This window comes from Hylobates moloch, unplaced genomic scaffold (assembly GCF_009828535.3).
Source record: "Hylobates moloch isolate HMO894 unplaced genomic scaffold, HMol_V3 SCAFFOLD_23, whole genome shotgun sequence".
Taxonomy (NCBI): domain Eukaryota; kingdom Metazoa; phylum Chordata; class Mammalia; order Primates; family Hylobatidae; genus Hylobates; species Hylobates moloch.
Window position 1 is genome coordinate 25,681,029 of NW_026652298.1, and position 12,924 is coordinate 25,693,952.

The 12,924-nt window shown below is 46.0% G+C and overlaps 1 protein-coding gene across 1 annotated transcript in view; it reads right to left on the reverse strand.

The window, feature by feature from the left end:
- Positions 1-4,106, reverse strand: part of XYLT1 (xylosyltransferase 1) — a 256,950-nt gene extending 252,844 nt beyond the window's left edge. Inside the window, exons 1-2 of the mRNA XM_058434252.1 lie at positions 4,092-4,106; positions 3,326-3,364 (exon numbers count right to left, since the gene is read on the reverse strand). Of these exons, the coding sequence (XP_058290235.1) occupies positions 3,326-3,364; positions 4,092-4,106 (54 nt within the window). The remainder of the gene's footprint in view (positions 1-3,325; positions 3,365-4,091) is intronic.
- Positions 4,107-12,924: the final 8,818 nt, after the last annotated feature.

Genomic DNA, 12,924 nt, shown 5'->3' on the forward strand with positions numbered 1-12,924 from the left:
TGGGAACTGACCCAGGGCTCAGGGCACATCTGTCACCTAACCTCTGCAGAGTTGATTCGTCCAAGCTTGGCCACATCTGCCATCTTGTTCATGGCATATGGGTAACATTTGAGGCACTACTTCCTGCCAGAAAGGGACCTGACCCCCTTGTCTGACCTGCCTGCAGGCAGCTGAACAGGATCCCATCATTCACCTCACAATGGGCTGAGGCCCAGCACAAAGTCAGATCTGGCCACGGGCTTGTGCCAAGAGTCACAAAGAAACATTTGCACTTTGGTTGGGTTCCAACATCTCTTTAACATGGGAAATCAGAACTCGGGGAGTGAGAACAATATTCCCAGGCTGCCCAAAGACAGGGAACCAAATGAGACTGATGGAGCATTGTTTGCAGACAAATTGAAGCCCTTCCCCAGTGGCACAGCACAAATGCTGAGAGTCTACCTTGTGCCATTGCTGGCTGCAGATGGAGGCTCAGGTCCCTTGGGCTAACAGATTGGACTTTAAGAGTCATCATTGTGTAAGGAGCTGCTGCTGGAAGCCTCAGGTGCTGGCCAAAGCCAGTGGTCTGCAACTCCTCTTTCCCATGAGGGTTTTGAAGGGCTCATGGGGTGGTCTCCAGAGTGAAGGATACAGGAAGGTCAAAGACAGAACCATCCAGGGATTCTGCTGTTCCACTCCCAGGAGATAAGATTTGACATTCAGAGTTTCAGACACAGATGTCTGCCCATGGGTTTTCGTAAGTTTAATAGGGTATCCTTCTGGGGAAGGCTAAGGAAGAGAAGGACCATCATTTTAAAAACACACCCCGGAAGTTCTCTCATAGTCCATGGGGTAGACTGGGGAGAGACACGTTTCCCAAAGGGCAGCACACACATCTCTGATAGGAAGTTTAGGTGACATCAGAGGGTGCCTAAAGGAACATTATTTTCACAGTTTAATATTTATTTTAATGTTGTGCAAAAATATATAACTAGCACTTCAAACTTGTGGTTCCACGAATATTATTGCTTGAGACAGTGTTTCTCAATCTCGACACCATTAGTATTTAGGGCTGGATCATTCTTTTTTGAGACTGAGTCTCACTCTGTCACCCAGGCTGGAATGCAGTGGCTCAATCTTGGCTCACTGCAGCCTCTACCTCCTGGGTTCATGTGATTCTCCTGCCTCAGCCTCCCAAGTAGCTGGGATTATGGGCACATACTACCATGCCTGGCTATGTTTTGTATTTTTTTTCAGTAGAGATGGGGTTTCACCATGTTGGCCAGGCTGGTCTCGAACTCCTAGCCTCAAGTGATCTGCCTACCTCAGCCTCCCAAAGTGCTGGGATACAGGCGTGAGCCACCGTGCCAGGCCCAGGACCAGATAATTCTTTCCACTGGGGAGCTGGCCTGTGTGTTGTAGGATATTTAACAGCAACCTGGGTCTCTACCTACTAGATGCCAGTTGTAAACCCCCCAACCAGATGAGACCACCACCAAATGTCTTCAGACGTTGCCAAATAACCACTGGGAATCAAAACCACCCCCTGGTTTAGAACCATTAGATTAAGGTAAGTCTATTTCTGAAAGCAAAGTGAGTTACGTTAAGGAAAAATGTATTTTTAGGTGACTTTATAGAATAGATGAAATTTACATAAGGCAAATGTGGTCAAGGTGGTAAGTACAGACAAAACCAAGCCAGAGGATAGCCAAACAGGCAGAGGAAACTGAATTCTTTTCCTCCTCAAAGCTGCACCTTCTATACTTCCCTGCCAGCCCTGGTGCCTGGTCAGCCCTGGGGCCCCTGTGGCACACCTGTGTGCCAGAGAATGCAAGGACAGAAAAGCACAAGGAAACCGTGAAGATCTGCTGGCCTTCCCCATCAGGGAGGAAGCAAGGAGGGTCTCCTCATTCCTCTTAGGAGAACCCAAGCAGAGATGCCAAGGAGAGGGCAAGGACCCAAGGTGGAGGGGGCAAAGGCCAGGGGAGCAGGTGATCTTTTCTGGTGCACCCCAGAAACCCTTGAAACTTCCGAGCTGTCATTCAGCCTTGAAAGGTTCGAACAGGTTTGACTGTGTCTGACACTTGCAAGCTATTCACTGTGGGGCTCTGAATGAGGCCTGTCCTGTCTATCTTCTCTCTTTACTGTCAGCAAAACCCAAAGAGCTAAGGAAATGATTAATCCAAAGATAAGAAACATCCCCTTAAGATCCAGCAGGAAAGGTAACAGTTCTATTGGTTTAAAAAGCTAGCACTTGCCAGACACGGTGGCTTCATGCCTGTAATCCCAGCACTTTGGGAGGCCAAGGTAGGCGGATCACAAGGTCAGGAGATCGAGACCATCCTGGCTAACATGGTGAAACCCCGTCTCTACTAAAAATACAAAAAAATTAGCCGGGCGTGGCAGCATGCGCCTGTAGTCCCAGCTGCTGGGGAGGCTGAGACAGAAGAATGGCGTGAACCTGGGGAGGCGGAGCTTGCAGTGAGCCAAGATCATGCCACTGCACTCCAGCCTGGGCAACAGAGACTCCATTTCAAAAAAAAAAAAAGCTACCACTCACAAGCACTTAGCACGTACCCCAGACTTTATAAACATCATTTCCTGTGACCCTCACCCACAACTCTGCAAGGTGGGCACTATCATTGGGATGATGTTTCAGATGGGAAGACACTGGCTTAGACATTATGTGGCTCCATGAATGTCGCAGGGCTAGAAGACACAGAGGTGGAATTCCACCTGGCTCTATTGAACTCCAAGGCCTACACTCATAGCTGCTGCACTGTCCTAGCTCCCAGGAAGGCAGAAAGCAGACAGTCAGGGCCATGCCCTCCCTTACAAGACCCGCTGGTCATCCTCCTCCCCACACGGAAACGCCACTGCAAGAATGGCCTAACACGCAAGCAGGTGAAAGGATGCAACTTCCTTCCATATGCTGCCCTCACTGCCAAGGAATAAAAGTCCTCCAAGCTCAGGCATCAAAGAGTAGCATCTTCTCACTTCATGGCTCTCCTCTGTCTCCTCTCTCCTTTGCATGAACCTCCACATGACGGTTGGGCAGGAGCGAAGGACAGATGAAAACTCAAAAGAAATGATTATGGTTCTTGCCACAGGTGGGAGGGGCATCAGACACCTGGGTGCGAATGTGCACCCATGCACACCCACACCATTGCACACACGTGTACAGTATATGCCAGTGTGTATATATACATGTGTAGGCACACACACATCCAAATGGGACAAGGGGAAGCCACGGGCCTGTCCAGCCTTTCGGAGCCATGGGACAAGTTCCCTCGAGAGCTGGAATATCAAGGCTGAGATAAGTGGCCAAGACAGGAAAGGTACTTACCTGAGTCTCCAGGGTGATAAGCGGACTTGGGTGTGGATCCTGTGGGACGAAAAGAGAAAATGCACATGAGGAGTGGAAAAAAGTTAACTTACTACCCCAGCATCATTTTCTTTTTTTTTATTTTTTATTTTTTTTTTAAAGAGACAGGGTCTTGCTTTGTTGCCCAGGCTAGAGAGCAGTGGCATGATCATAGCTCACTGCAGCCTCGACCTCCAGGGCTCAAGTGATCCTCCCACCTCAGCCTCCCAAGTAGCTATGACTACAGGCATGCACTATCATGCCAGGCTTTTTTTAAAAATTATTTTTGTAGAGACGGGGTCTCGCTATGTTTCCCAGGCTGTTCTCCAACACTTTGGCCTCAATGATCCTCCCACTTCGGCCACCCAAAGTGCTGGGATTATAAGCGTGAGCCACCACGCCAAGCTCCCGGCATCATTTTCAAACAAAGCTTGATTTCCCCAGTGCTCAAGCCACCCCACGGGGAGGGCAGCCCAACCTGTGTCTTCCATTCTACAGAGACGTGAGGACAGCTTGGCCCAGTCTGCAGGCCGCCCCGACACTTCCTCTCACGCACAAGTGATGAAAGAGGCTCAAGTTTTTGTGAAGGAAATGCCCACATGGAGATCACACAAAACAACAAAATGTAAAGAAAAAAGAAACAAGGCACCCTTGCCAAATAGCTCAACGTGCATACAAACCCTCTATAAGGACAGTATGGCTCCATAAGAGGATTAGGAATAAACCAGAAAGAATATAAAGTCCTGACTAGGGACAAGGCCATCATCAATTTGTGTCTGATCTTGGAAAGAACAAGGGAAGGAATGAGAGCGAGCAGCTTAATTTCTGGTTTGAGGAGCACATTCCAATGGGCTGGGGAAGGTCTTTTTTTAGGATAGAGAAGGCCAGAGAAATGTCCTATTCATTCACTCTCTACAAAAGCCGATTGACTGGGAATGCTTGGTGGTACTGTCTTGGGTCATTAAGCATGAACCCTTTGGGTTGGAGGAGAGACAGGGAGGGTACAGGAGGAGGAAAAGACTGATGGGAGGAGGTGGTGGTGTCCAGTGAGTGGTTTCCAAAGAAAACAGGAAACCCAGCACATGAAGGCTATTTCTGTCTATACCACATCTGCTCTGAACTTAATCATCTTGGATTTATAATTCTGGGAAAAACAACCTCAAGCTTCCTCCGATAGAGAATGGGCATGATTTTAGGGCCCTGAAGTACACATCCAGTTAGAAGCTTTGCTTTCTCTTAACAGATTTTCCACCACGGGGTTTTAGGAAGCCATGCAAATTAGCACCAGCCCACTGTCCCATACTGCGAACAAGAAGGAAGTGCAGGGAAATTGGAACTTTCTAAACTCCTTCTCTAGGTGAGCTGCCATTCACTGTCCTGATGACTGTTCTATGGTATCTTTGTAATGATGCCCCATTCTGAGGAGTGTAAGAGGCACGAGCTCAGAAACATGGTGAGCTCTGCTCAGCTCTGTCCTTTAGGAAGAGGAATTCGTCGTCCCCCAACTCCAATTCTGAGTCCAACTCCCAGTAATTCTCCATTGCTGTAACTGAAAGGAAACTGCCAAGAGAACATCCCACTCTAATTCTCACATTCCCCCAGGCCTTGAGTCTTCCTCATACCCAAGAAAACATGGAGGGGAACATGTTCTCCCCGTCTCCCCACATTGCAGCCTTGACCTATAAAGGAATCTGGGGAAGTGATGAAGGAGCTGTTTTGGGCCTGTCTCTTCAAATCCTTACTGATTCCTTCCCAGGGGTGAAGAAGTGGCAGCTAGGATTGGTAAAACCCGACATTTATAGAGCAACTTTCTTTTGATCAGGCAGGTTTTGTATCACTCGCATGCAGAAAGAATCTACTCTGTACTTCCTGTTTCCCTGTGTTGGGGCAGGACCCATTTTTGTCTTTGGGAAGGAAGACCATCCTCCTGGTCTGTGGGTGGCAGCATGAGTCAGACCTGGTGCGTGCTTAGTGGGCGAAAGCATACAACATCTGCTGTTCAGGTCAGAGTAGTCTGTGTCTGTCTCTCTGTCCATTCAGATCTTACCACCTCGATTTTGATTATAAGATAAGAAGCTGCATCTCAGCCTCAAAATTAGCCTCAATATCCAAGCCAAGTCCTAGCAAAGCACCAGACTGGGGTGTTGGGTGCATGCCCAGATTAATTAAGCTGTACTTCACAGACCATTTGGCTATTGTCTGAGACTTATGCTTCATTGCTTAGAATCTCCAAGAGGTTGACCCCTAAAAGCAGCTCCAATGGACAAGACTTTCCTCGGGAAGTCACAGGAAGTCTCTGTCAACTGTGTTGACAAAATCAAGAGCCTGATCTCTAGACACAGTGAAGCATCAGCTCTCTATTTGATGTTCCAAAATCAGAGACCTTATCAGTGCATGGTCAGGGATCCAAGATTAAGAAGATTCTAGAAAGCAAAAGCACAAATGCTATCTATTTAGCATCTTCATTAACTAACCGGGAAGAAGATAAAGTCCTCACAAGGGGCCACATCATTAATACTTGGGTTTCACTTGCCAACATTATTATGCTCTCCTCCCTCTGCACACACTGGAAATGGAAGACTCTCCCTAAAGAGCCTCAGTCCAGAGGATTCAAGGTATGACTATATATCTGTGAGGTCTCGCTTTCAGCAACATCCTCCTTAATTGGAAAGGCTAACGAAGTGGAACCAGGTCAATGATGCTGTCTGCCTAATCCATCGTATCTGTCTAAATTGGGACTCTTTGGTTTACAGTAGAGTAAATTCCTGTCCATCAGAGGAAAGCCTCTTGGAGACCAAAGGGGAATTTGCAGTGTGCGTGCATGCTACAGTGGAGTGCTTTTAGAATCTTAATTCAGGTAGCAGTAACCATGGAACCGCCTACAACAAGGATAGCCCTTTCCTATCATCTATTGCAATGGCTCAGTTGGGGAAGTCAAACGGGGAACCAGGTGCACTGAATTGGTGGCCCTCATTTGTCACAGCTCCTAGATCCATGCCCTCTGGTCATGTGACTCGGCAGTTCTTTACTGTGTGCCTCTCCAGCCCTTAAGCTTGGGTTTGCCCATTTGACTGCTTTGCCCAATGGGAGGTTAGTAGATGTGGCATAAGCAGAAGCTTGAAATATGCTTAGGTGATGAAGTGTCGCCTACTGTGTTTTTGCCATTGCCACAAGAGATCATGTCCCCAGTACCTTGCTGGTCCAAGGAGGATGCCAGACACGTGAAACAGACCTGTACACAATCTACAGCCTGGAGCCACGCCCAGCCTAGATCAGCCAACCCCCTGCCAACACACAGAAAATATATGCTTGTTGTCTCAAGCCACTGAGTTTTGAACTCATTTGTTATACAGCATTATTGTGGCAGTAACTGATATACTTTCTAAACACTGACCTCGATCAATCAAAAAGTGTTGTCACAAACACTCACAGACTCAGAACCTAAATAATACATGCTCTTTCTCTAAGTCTGCAAATGCATCCCAGGAACCTGAAATAACTACAGCTAATAGCAATCATTTATAGAGGGCCTCCTAGGTGCCAGGCCCTGTGTGCTAGCTGTACCATTACATCAAGCAAGGAAATAAGTGACCATCACAATCTTGCATGCCTCTGAATTAGCCTTCAATCCTGTGTGCCCAATATACCAGTCCTTCGGAATTTATTATTTAGATACCAACACAATATGACAGGAAATGATTACTCAGAATCCTTTTGCCTGAAAATACATAGTTTTCATTCCTTTGGTTTATTCTTAACTTTGTCCTATGGGCATGTTACTTGCCTGAGGTTCTGAACAGTTGAATACTAGCAATAAATGACATTTGTTAAGTTCTCACTATGTTCCAGGCACTGGGCTTAACTTCTATGTATGTATCATTTCGTTTACCCCTGTAATAACCCTAAGAGGTAGATACTATCATTATCACTATCATTAGTATAGAGATGGAGAAACTGATGACCAGAGAGACTGGTAACCTGTCCGAGTCACACAGATGCTGTTGAAAGCCTGGATTTGATCCCAGCATCTTACACTAGAGAACACTGGGTTCCACTCTTTCATAAGAGCTCTGTTGGAAAACACATTATTACTTTAGACAAAATAATCCTACAATTTTTGGATAATGTCTATTAAAATCAAGAATACTTATAGCAAATAAGCAGTGCCACCTTAACAAATACCGGAATCTTTTTTTTTACCATCTGTCTTTTTTAAAAAGGTAGTGGACATGGTTGATAGAAATCAGCACACATATCGTGACTAGAAACAAAACAGTCACTTTGCCACAGCAAGGAACCGTGTAAAGTTAGCTAAATCAATCCACACGTGTTTACTAAGTTCCGATTCAGTAGCTAGCTCTATGCATGGCAGGCACCATGAAGGAGATAGAAATGAGTTTAAAGTGACTCTGTGTACACTGCTATCCCCAAAGCTAACTGTTTAAATAAGAGGCAGGAGCCTGATTACAGGTCTTAGAGCAATGAAACTTGTCTACACCTCAAAAGTCTTGCTTGTAAGACCAAGACGCCAGGCTCAAGGCCAAAGGCGTAATTTTAACAAGCAATTAAGCCCCAACAAAGAAAGTAGAGAGAGGAGGAGGACTTTGTTCGTTATCATTCCACACATGCATCAAACCTATCTGGCTCTCCTGGCAGATTCTGAGCCCTGAGCTAAGCCTCAACCATTGGAAAGTGTGTTCTCTTCCTTTGCTTTGAGGACGTTCAGAAGACAGCACTTGTTCTTCGGTGTTAGGCAATGACATTGGTGTAGAGATAATGACCCTGGGACTCATGCTTTCAGAGCCAGATATTTCCATGAAGCCCACCAAATCAACAACATAGACAATGGACATTCACATGCCACCTTCTTCCACAGACGCTCCCAGGGAACACTTCAGAAGGCTGGCTTTGTGCTTTCTCTCCACCAAAAGCCCTCTAATTAAGGCCAGAACTGGGAATCGTCCACCATCGAAAGATGGTGTCTCACTGTCACTCATCATTCAACCACCAGATAACTTGGAAAATCTAAGAAACTCTTCTTGGGATTGCAGATCACAGTGAATGAAAACTCACTCATGACTTGAGCCTGCTGGAGAACGTCCAGCTCTAACCAAGTCTGAATGCCCGGCCAGAAACCTAAAGGGACACTGTCACTTAGCTGCAGGCCTGGTGCAGGACAAAGATGAATTGTTCAGTGGGAAAAGAGTGCAGGTTTAGGGGTCACCCCAAGGTTCAAACCACACATAACCACTGTATTTGTTTGCTAGGGCTGCTATAATAATACACAGGCGAGGCAGCTTAAACAACAGAGATTTATCTTTTCACAGTTCTGGAGGTTGAAAGTCCAAGGTCAAGGTGTCTGCAGGTCTGGCTTCTGAGGTCTGATTCTCCTTTTACCTTGTAGAGATGGTGGCCTTCTGACTGTTTCCTCACACAGCCTTTTCTCTATGCATCCCTGGTATCGATGTGTCAAAATTTCCTCTTCTTTTTGGGGGGGGCAGAAATGGAGTCTCATTCTGTGGCCCAGACCGGAGTGCAGTCGCACAATCCAAGCTCACTGCAACCTCCGACTCCTGGGTTCAAGTGATTCCCCTGCCTCAGCCTCCCGAGTAGCTGGGACTACAAGTGGTTGCCACCATGCCCAGCTAATTTTTTAGGATATTTTTAGTAGACATGGGGTTTCACCATGTTGGCCAGGCTGGTCTTGAACTCCTGATCTCAAGTGATCCACCTGCTTCAGCCTCCCAAAGTGCTGGGACTACAGCTGTGCACCACCATGCCAGGCTAATTTTTGTATTTTTAGTAGAGATGGGCTTTCGCCACATTGGCCAGGCTGGTCTCGAACTCCTGACCTCAGGTGATCTGCCTGCCTCACCCTCCCAAAGTGCTGGGATTAAAGGCATGAGCCACCAGGACTGGCTCAAATTTCCTTTTCTTATAAACAAACCAGTCAGATTGGATGAGGGCCCCATTAATTTAATGTAATCACCTCGGTAAAGGCCTTATCTCCAAATAGTCACATTCGGAGGTATTGGGGGAGGAAGAGTTTCAACAGATGAAATTAGGGTGGGGGTACAATTCAGTCCATAACAACCACCTAGCACCACTTGTGACCTCGGGCAAAGTCCTTAGCTTCTGTGAGCTTTATTTTTCTCACTGACCCCACGTAAACAGGTAGGATTATACTTGCCAACAGAGCTACTGTAACAAAGTGGAAAACAGATTCTCTGGGACCTTTTTGTAAGGGACACTATTAATAATTATACAAGCTTAACAGGTATAAACCCAGACTGTCCCAGGAAACCCTAAGATAGTCTCCTCCTTGTCTTGAACACGGCATACCACTGACATCATGAGTTGTCGCGAACATTAAATAAAAATAGATACTGTACATAGTTACAACCTCAGAAATGATCTTCTCTTTGATTTCTTCCTCCAGGCTTACAAAGGCTGAGACATATCCCTCTATACTCAACCCTACTAAACCACAAGTCTTCTGAACTGCAAGTTATCGTAGACACGAGTGCAACCCATGTCACGTGACGGCAGTGAAATGAGCAAATTTAGCTAATTGATTTTGAATGCTTACTTTGTGCCAAGCATATGAAATTCCTGCAACGCTGCCAAGGGAGGTATCATGATCCCCATTTTATAGATCAGATAACTGATACTCTCAGAGAATAATTTGCTCAAAAACACAGGGCTAATCAGGAATGGAGCCAGGAGCAGTAAGCAAGTTTGTAAGTTGCCAGAAACTAGTCTTTAACCAATATCCTGGTGTTAATCGAAAGTATGAACTTACTGAATCAGAATCTCTGGGCAAGGGTCCAAGGAATCTACATTTTTATTAAACACCTTTGGGGGATTCTTATGTACGCTGAACTGGAGAGACTCTACATGATACCTAAACTCTACCACGTGTAATGCAAGACTGAAAAAGCTTCCAAAGTGACAAAGAATACGATTCCTGCCTCGGATCCCCAGCCAGCCATCAAGTGTCGGACGCATGCATGAAACTCTTAAGAGTGTTGCTGTTCACACCCTGCACCCCCAAGAAATTTCCAGGATGGGTGCAAAGTGTTCCCTTCTCCTCACTTTGGTGAAGGGATCTGCCTTGCCCTAAAAACCTGGCTACCATCCTCCACTTTCCAGCATTTCCTCCTCAGGGAAGTGGGACTCTTTTTCAACTCCTCCTTCTTAGGGTCTCATTGCAGCAACCAAGGTGTTGCATAATGGGGCTTTCTCTTCGGATGTCCCCATGGGATTTCACACTGGCTCCTAAGACGAAGGCTGGGCACGTGCAGGGAAGGCGGCATGGGGTGATGAGGGAGGGATGCTAGTGATACAGAGGTGTCCTTGTTCTCTAAAAAAGACTGCATTTGGAATGTGAATGCAGGCCAGAATCGCACAGCCCTCACCTTGTTGGAAAATGTGAACTCACCTTTAAATAGGGCTCAGGGGAGAAAACAGAAACCCCACAGAGAGAACAAGGAGATTCTCAATGTTTTACAGAAACGTTGGCAGTTAAAACTGGGTGTATTGCGCGCTCTCTTTTTCTCTTTTGTATTAAAAGTTTAAAAAGCTGGTCTTTTTGCTATCCTACATTCATTCAATATTTTTTAGCCCAGGCCCCAGAAATGAGCAGTAGAACCTTAAAATGAGGCTTAGGCCCTTGGAGATGGTAATTCATCACCCACAGCCTTGGAAGACAGAGAAACCACAGACTCATGGAAACTAGGGAATTATCTTAATGCTTCTCCAGCTTGGTATGTGTATCCTTGAGCACAAATGGTTATCAAAAATCTAAACTCCTGTATATAATACTTTGTTCTGTGTGCGCCTCAAGAGGTTTTGTAATTCTTTGAAGAGTACACAGAATTACCATCTTAGAACTACAAGGTTTTGAAGAAACCTACCTGAAAAGATTAGAGGCTTGAGCTACAGAGTGTTAAGACAAGAATGCCCAACTGGTGGCCTGTGGATGCTTCAAGCTGGTTTGCCTTTTTTTTTTTTTTTGGCCTGCAGCCTTGATGAAATACTTGAAATCATTGCCAATGTTTTAAAACCAGGATACTTCACATGCAAATCTAGATTTCTCACGTCTCCTCTAAGAACAGAAGATTTAGCAACACTGGATGTGTATTCTTGCAAGAAAACAGCTCCAGACTGAGTAGCTGGCCTGGCTACTGTGAACAAAAGAATTTATCACCCCCATATTAATGCAAATTGCCTAAGGTCACATAGCTAGTCAATATTGACAATAATCAAAATACCAGCTAACATTGTTCTCACACTGAATGCCAGGTATTACTGTAAGGGGTTTGTAAATACTATCTTATTTAAATTTTACAACTGGCTGGGTGTGGTGGCTCACGCCTGTAATCCGTGGAGGCCAAGGCTGGTGGATCACTTGCGGTCAGTGGGTCGAGACTGGCCTGATCAATATGGTGAAACCCCACCTCTACTAAAAATATAAAACTTAGCTGGGCGTGTTGGTGCACACCTGTAGTCCCAGCTACCCGGGAGGCTGAGGCATGAGAATAGCTTGAACCCTGGGGGCAGAGGCTGCAGTGAGCCGAGATTGTGCCACTGCACTCCAGCCTGGGTGACAGACAGGTTTGTTTGTCTTAAAATAAACAAACAAACCTTACAACAACTCTAGGAGGCAGGCATCAAAAGCCCCATTTTACAAATGGTGCAATTGAGGCTCAAAGGAGAAGTAATTTTTTCAAAGTCGTTCATTAGTGGGTGGTGAAGCCAGGATTTGAAACAGGGCATCCTTTTGGACCACTAAGCTACACTGCTTCCCAGTGGTACAACCGCATCTTGAATTGGAATCATTAAACCACAGTTCAGGGTTCTATCAGCATCTGGCACTAAGAAGCCATAAGGAATACGGAATTGGATAAGATGCTCCTCATACTAGATGTTCTCATTTCCTTGCTGCGAGGCTTCGGGTTGACTACTTTGCTTTTTCCAGTGGTTACCGGCAATAATAATCACCATCATCATCTCACAGTCAATGTGGAGCACTGACTGAGATGTTGTACCAGAGCCTGGCTCAGTCCTGACAGAGTGGGTGGGCCACCAATGTTAGTTCCTCTTAGAAGACAATTGGCGACACTTCACAGTGTTTTGCTTTTCACAGCTTAGAGGCATTTCAGACCATAAACAAGACCTGCCACGTGCCAAGAAGGCAGCCTTTACCCGACAAGGCCCAGACAGGAAGTGCTGGCTAAATCCCACCATGCTGCAAATCTTTCTAAAGGTGGCCACCCAGGCTGTGTTTGAACACACACATCTTCCTGGAGCTGGGAACACAAGCCACATCTGTACTTCATCCCGATAATTAGCTTTTCCCAGGCACAGGCCACAGCACCTATCAATTTTGCACCCACTTGCTGTGGTCACCAAGATGGCAGGTGGCCCAACCGGAACCAATACTGCCAAGTGTCCCACAGACATTGTCTGGAGTTCCAATGATACTATGTGACTTCTGGGACTGCTGGGTGAGTTCTCTGTTCCACAGGAAAATAGTTTAGATTTGAGCTCCAGAATCCAAAATCGTGAGTTCAAGAAAA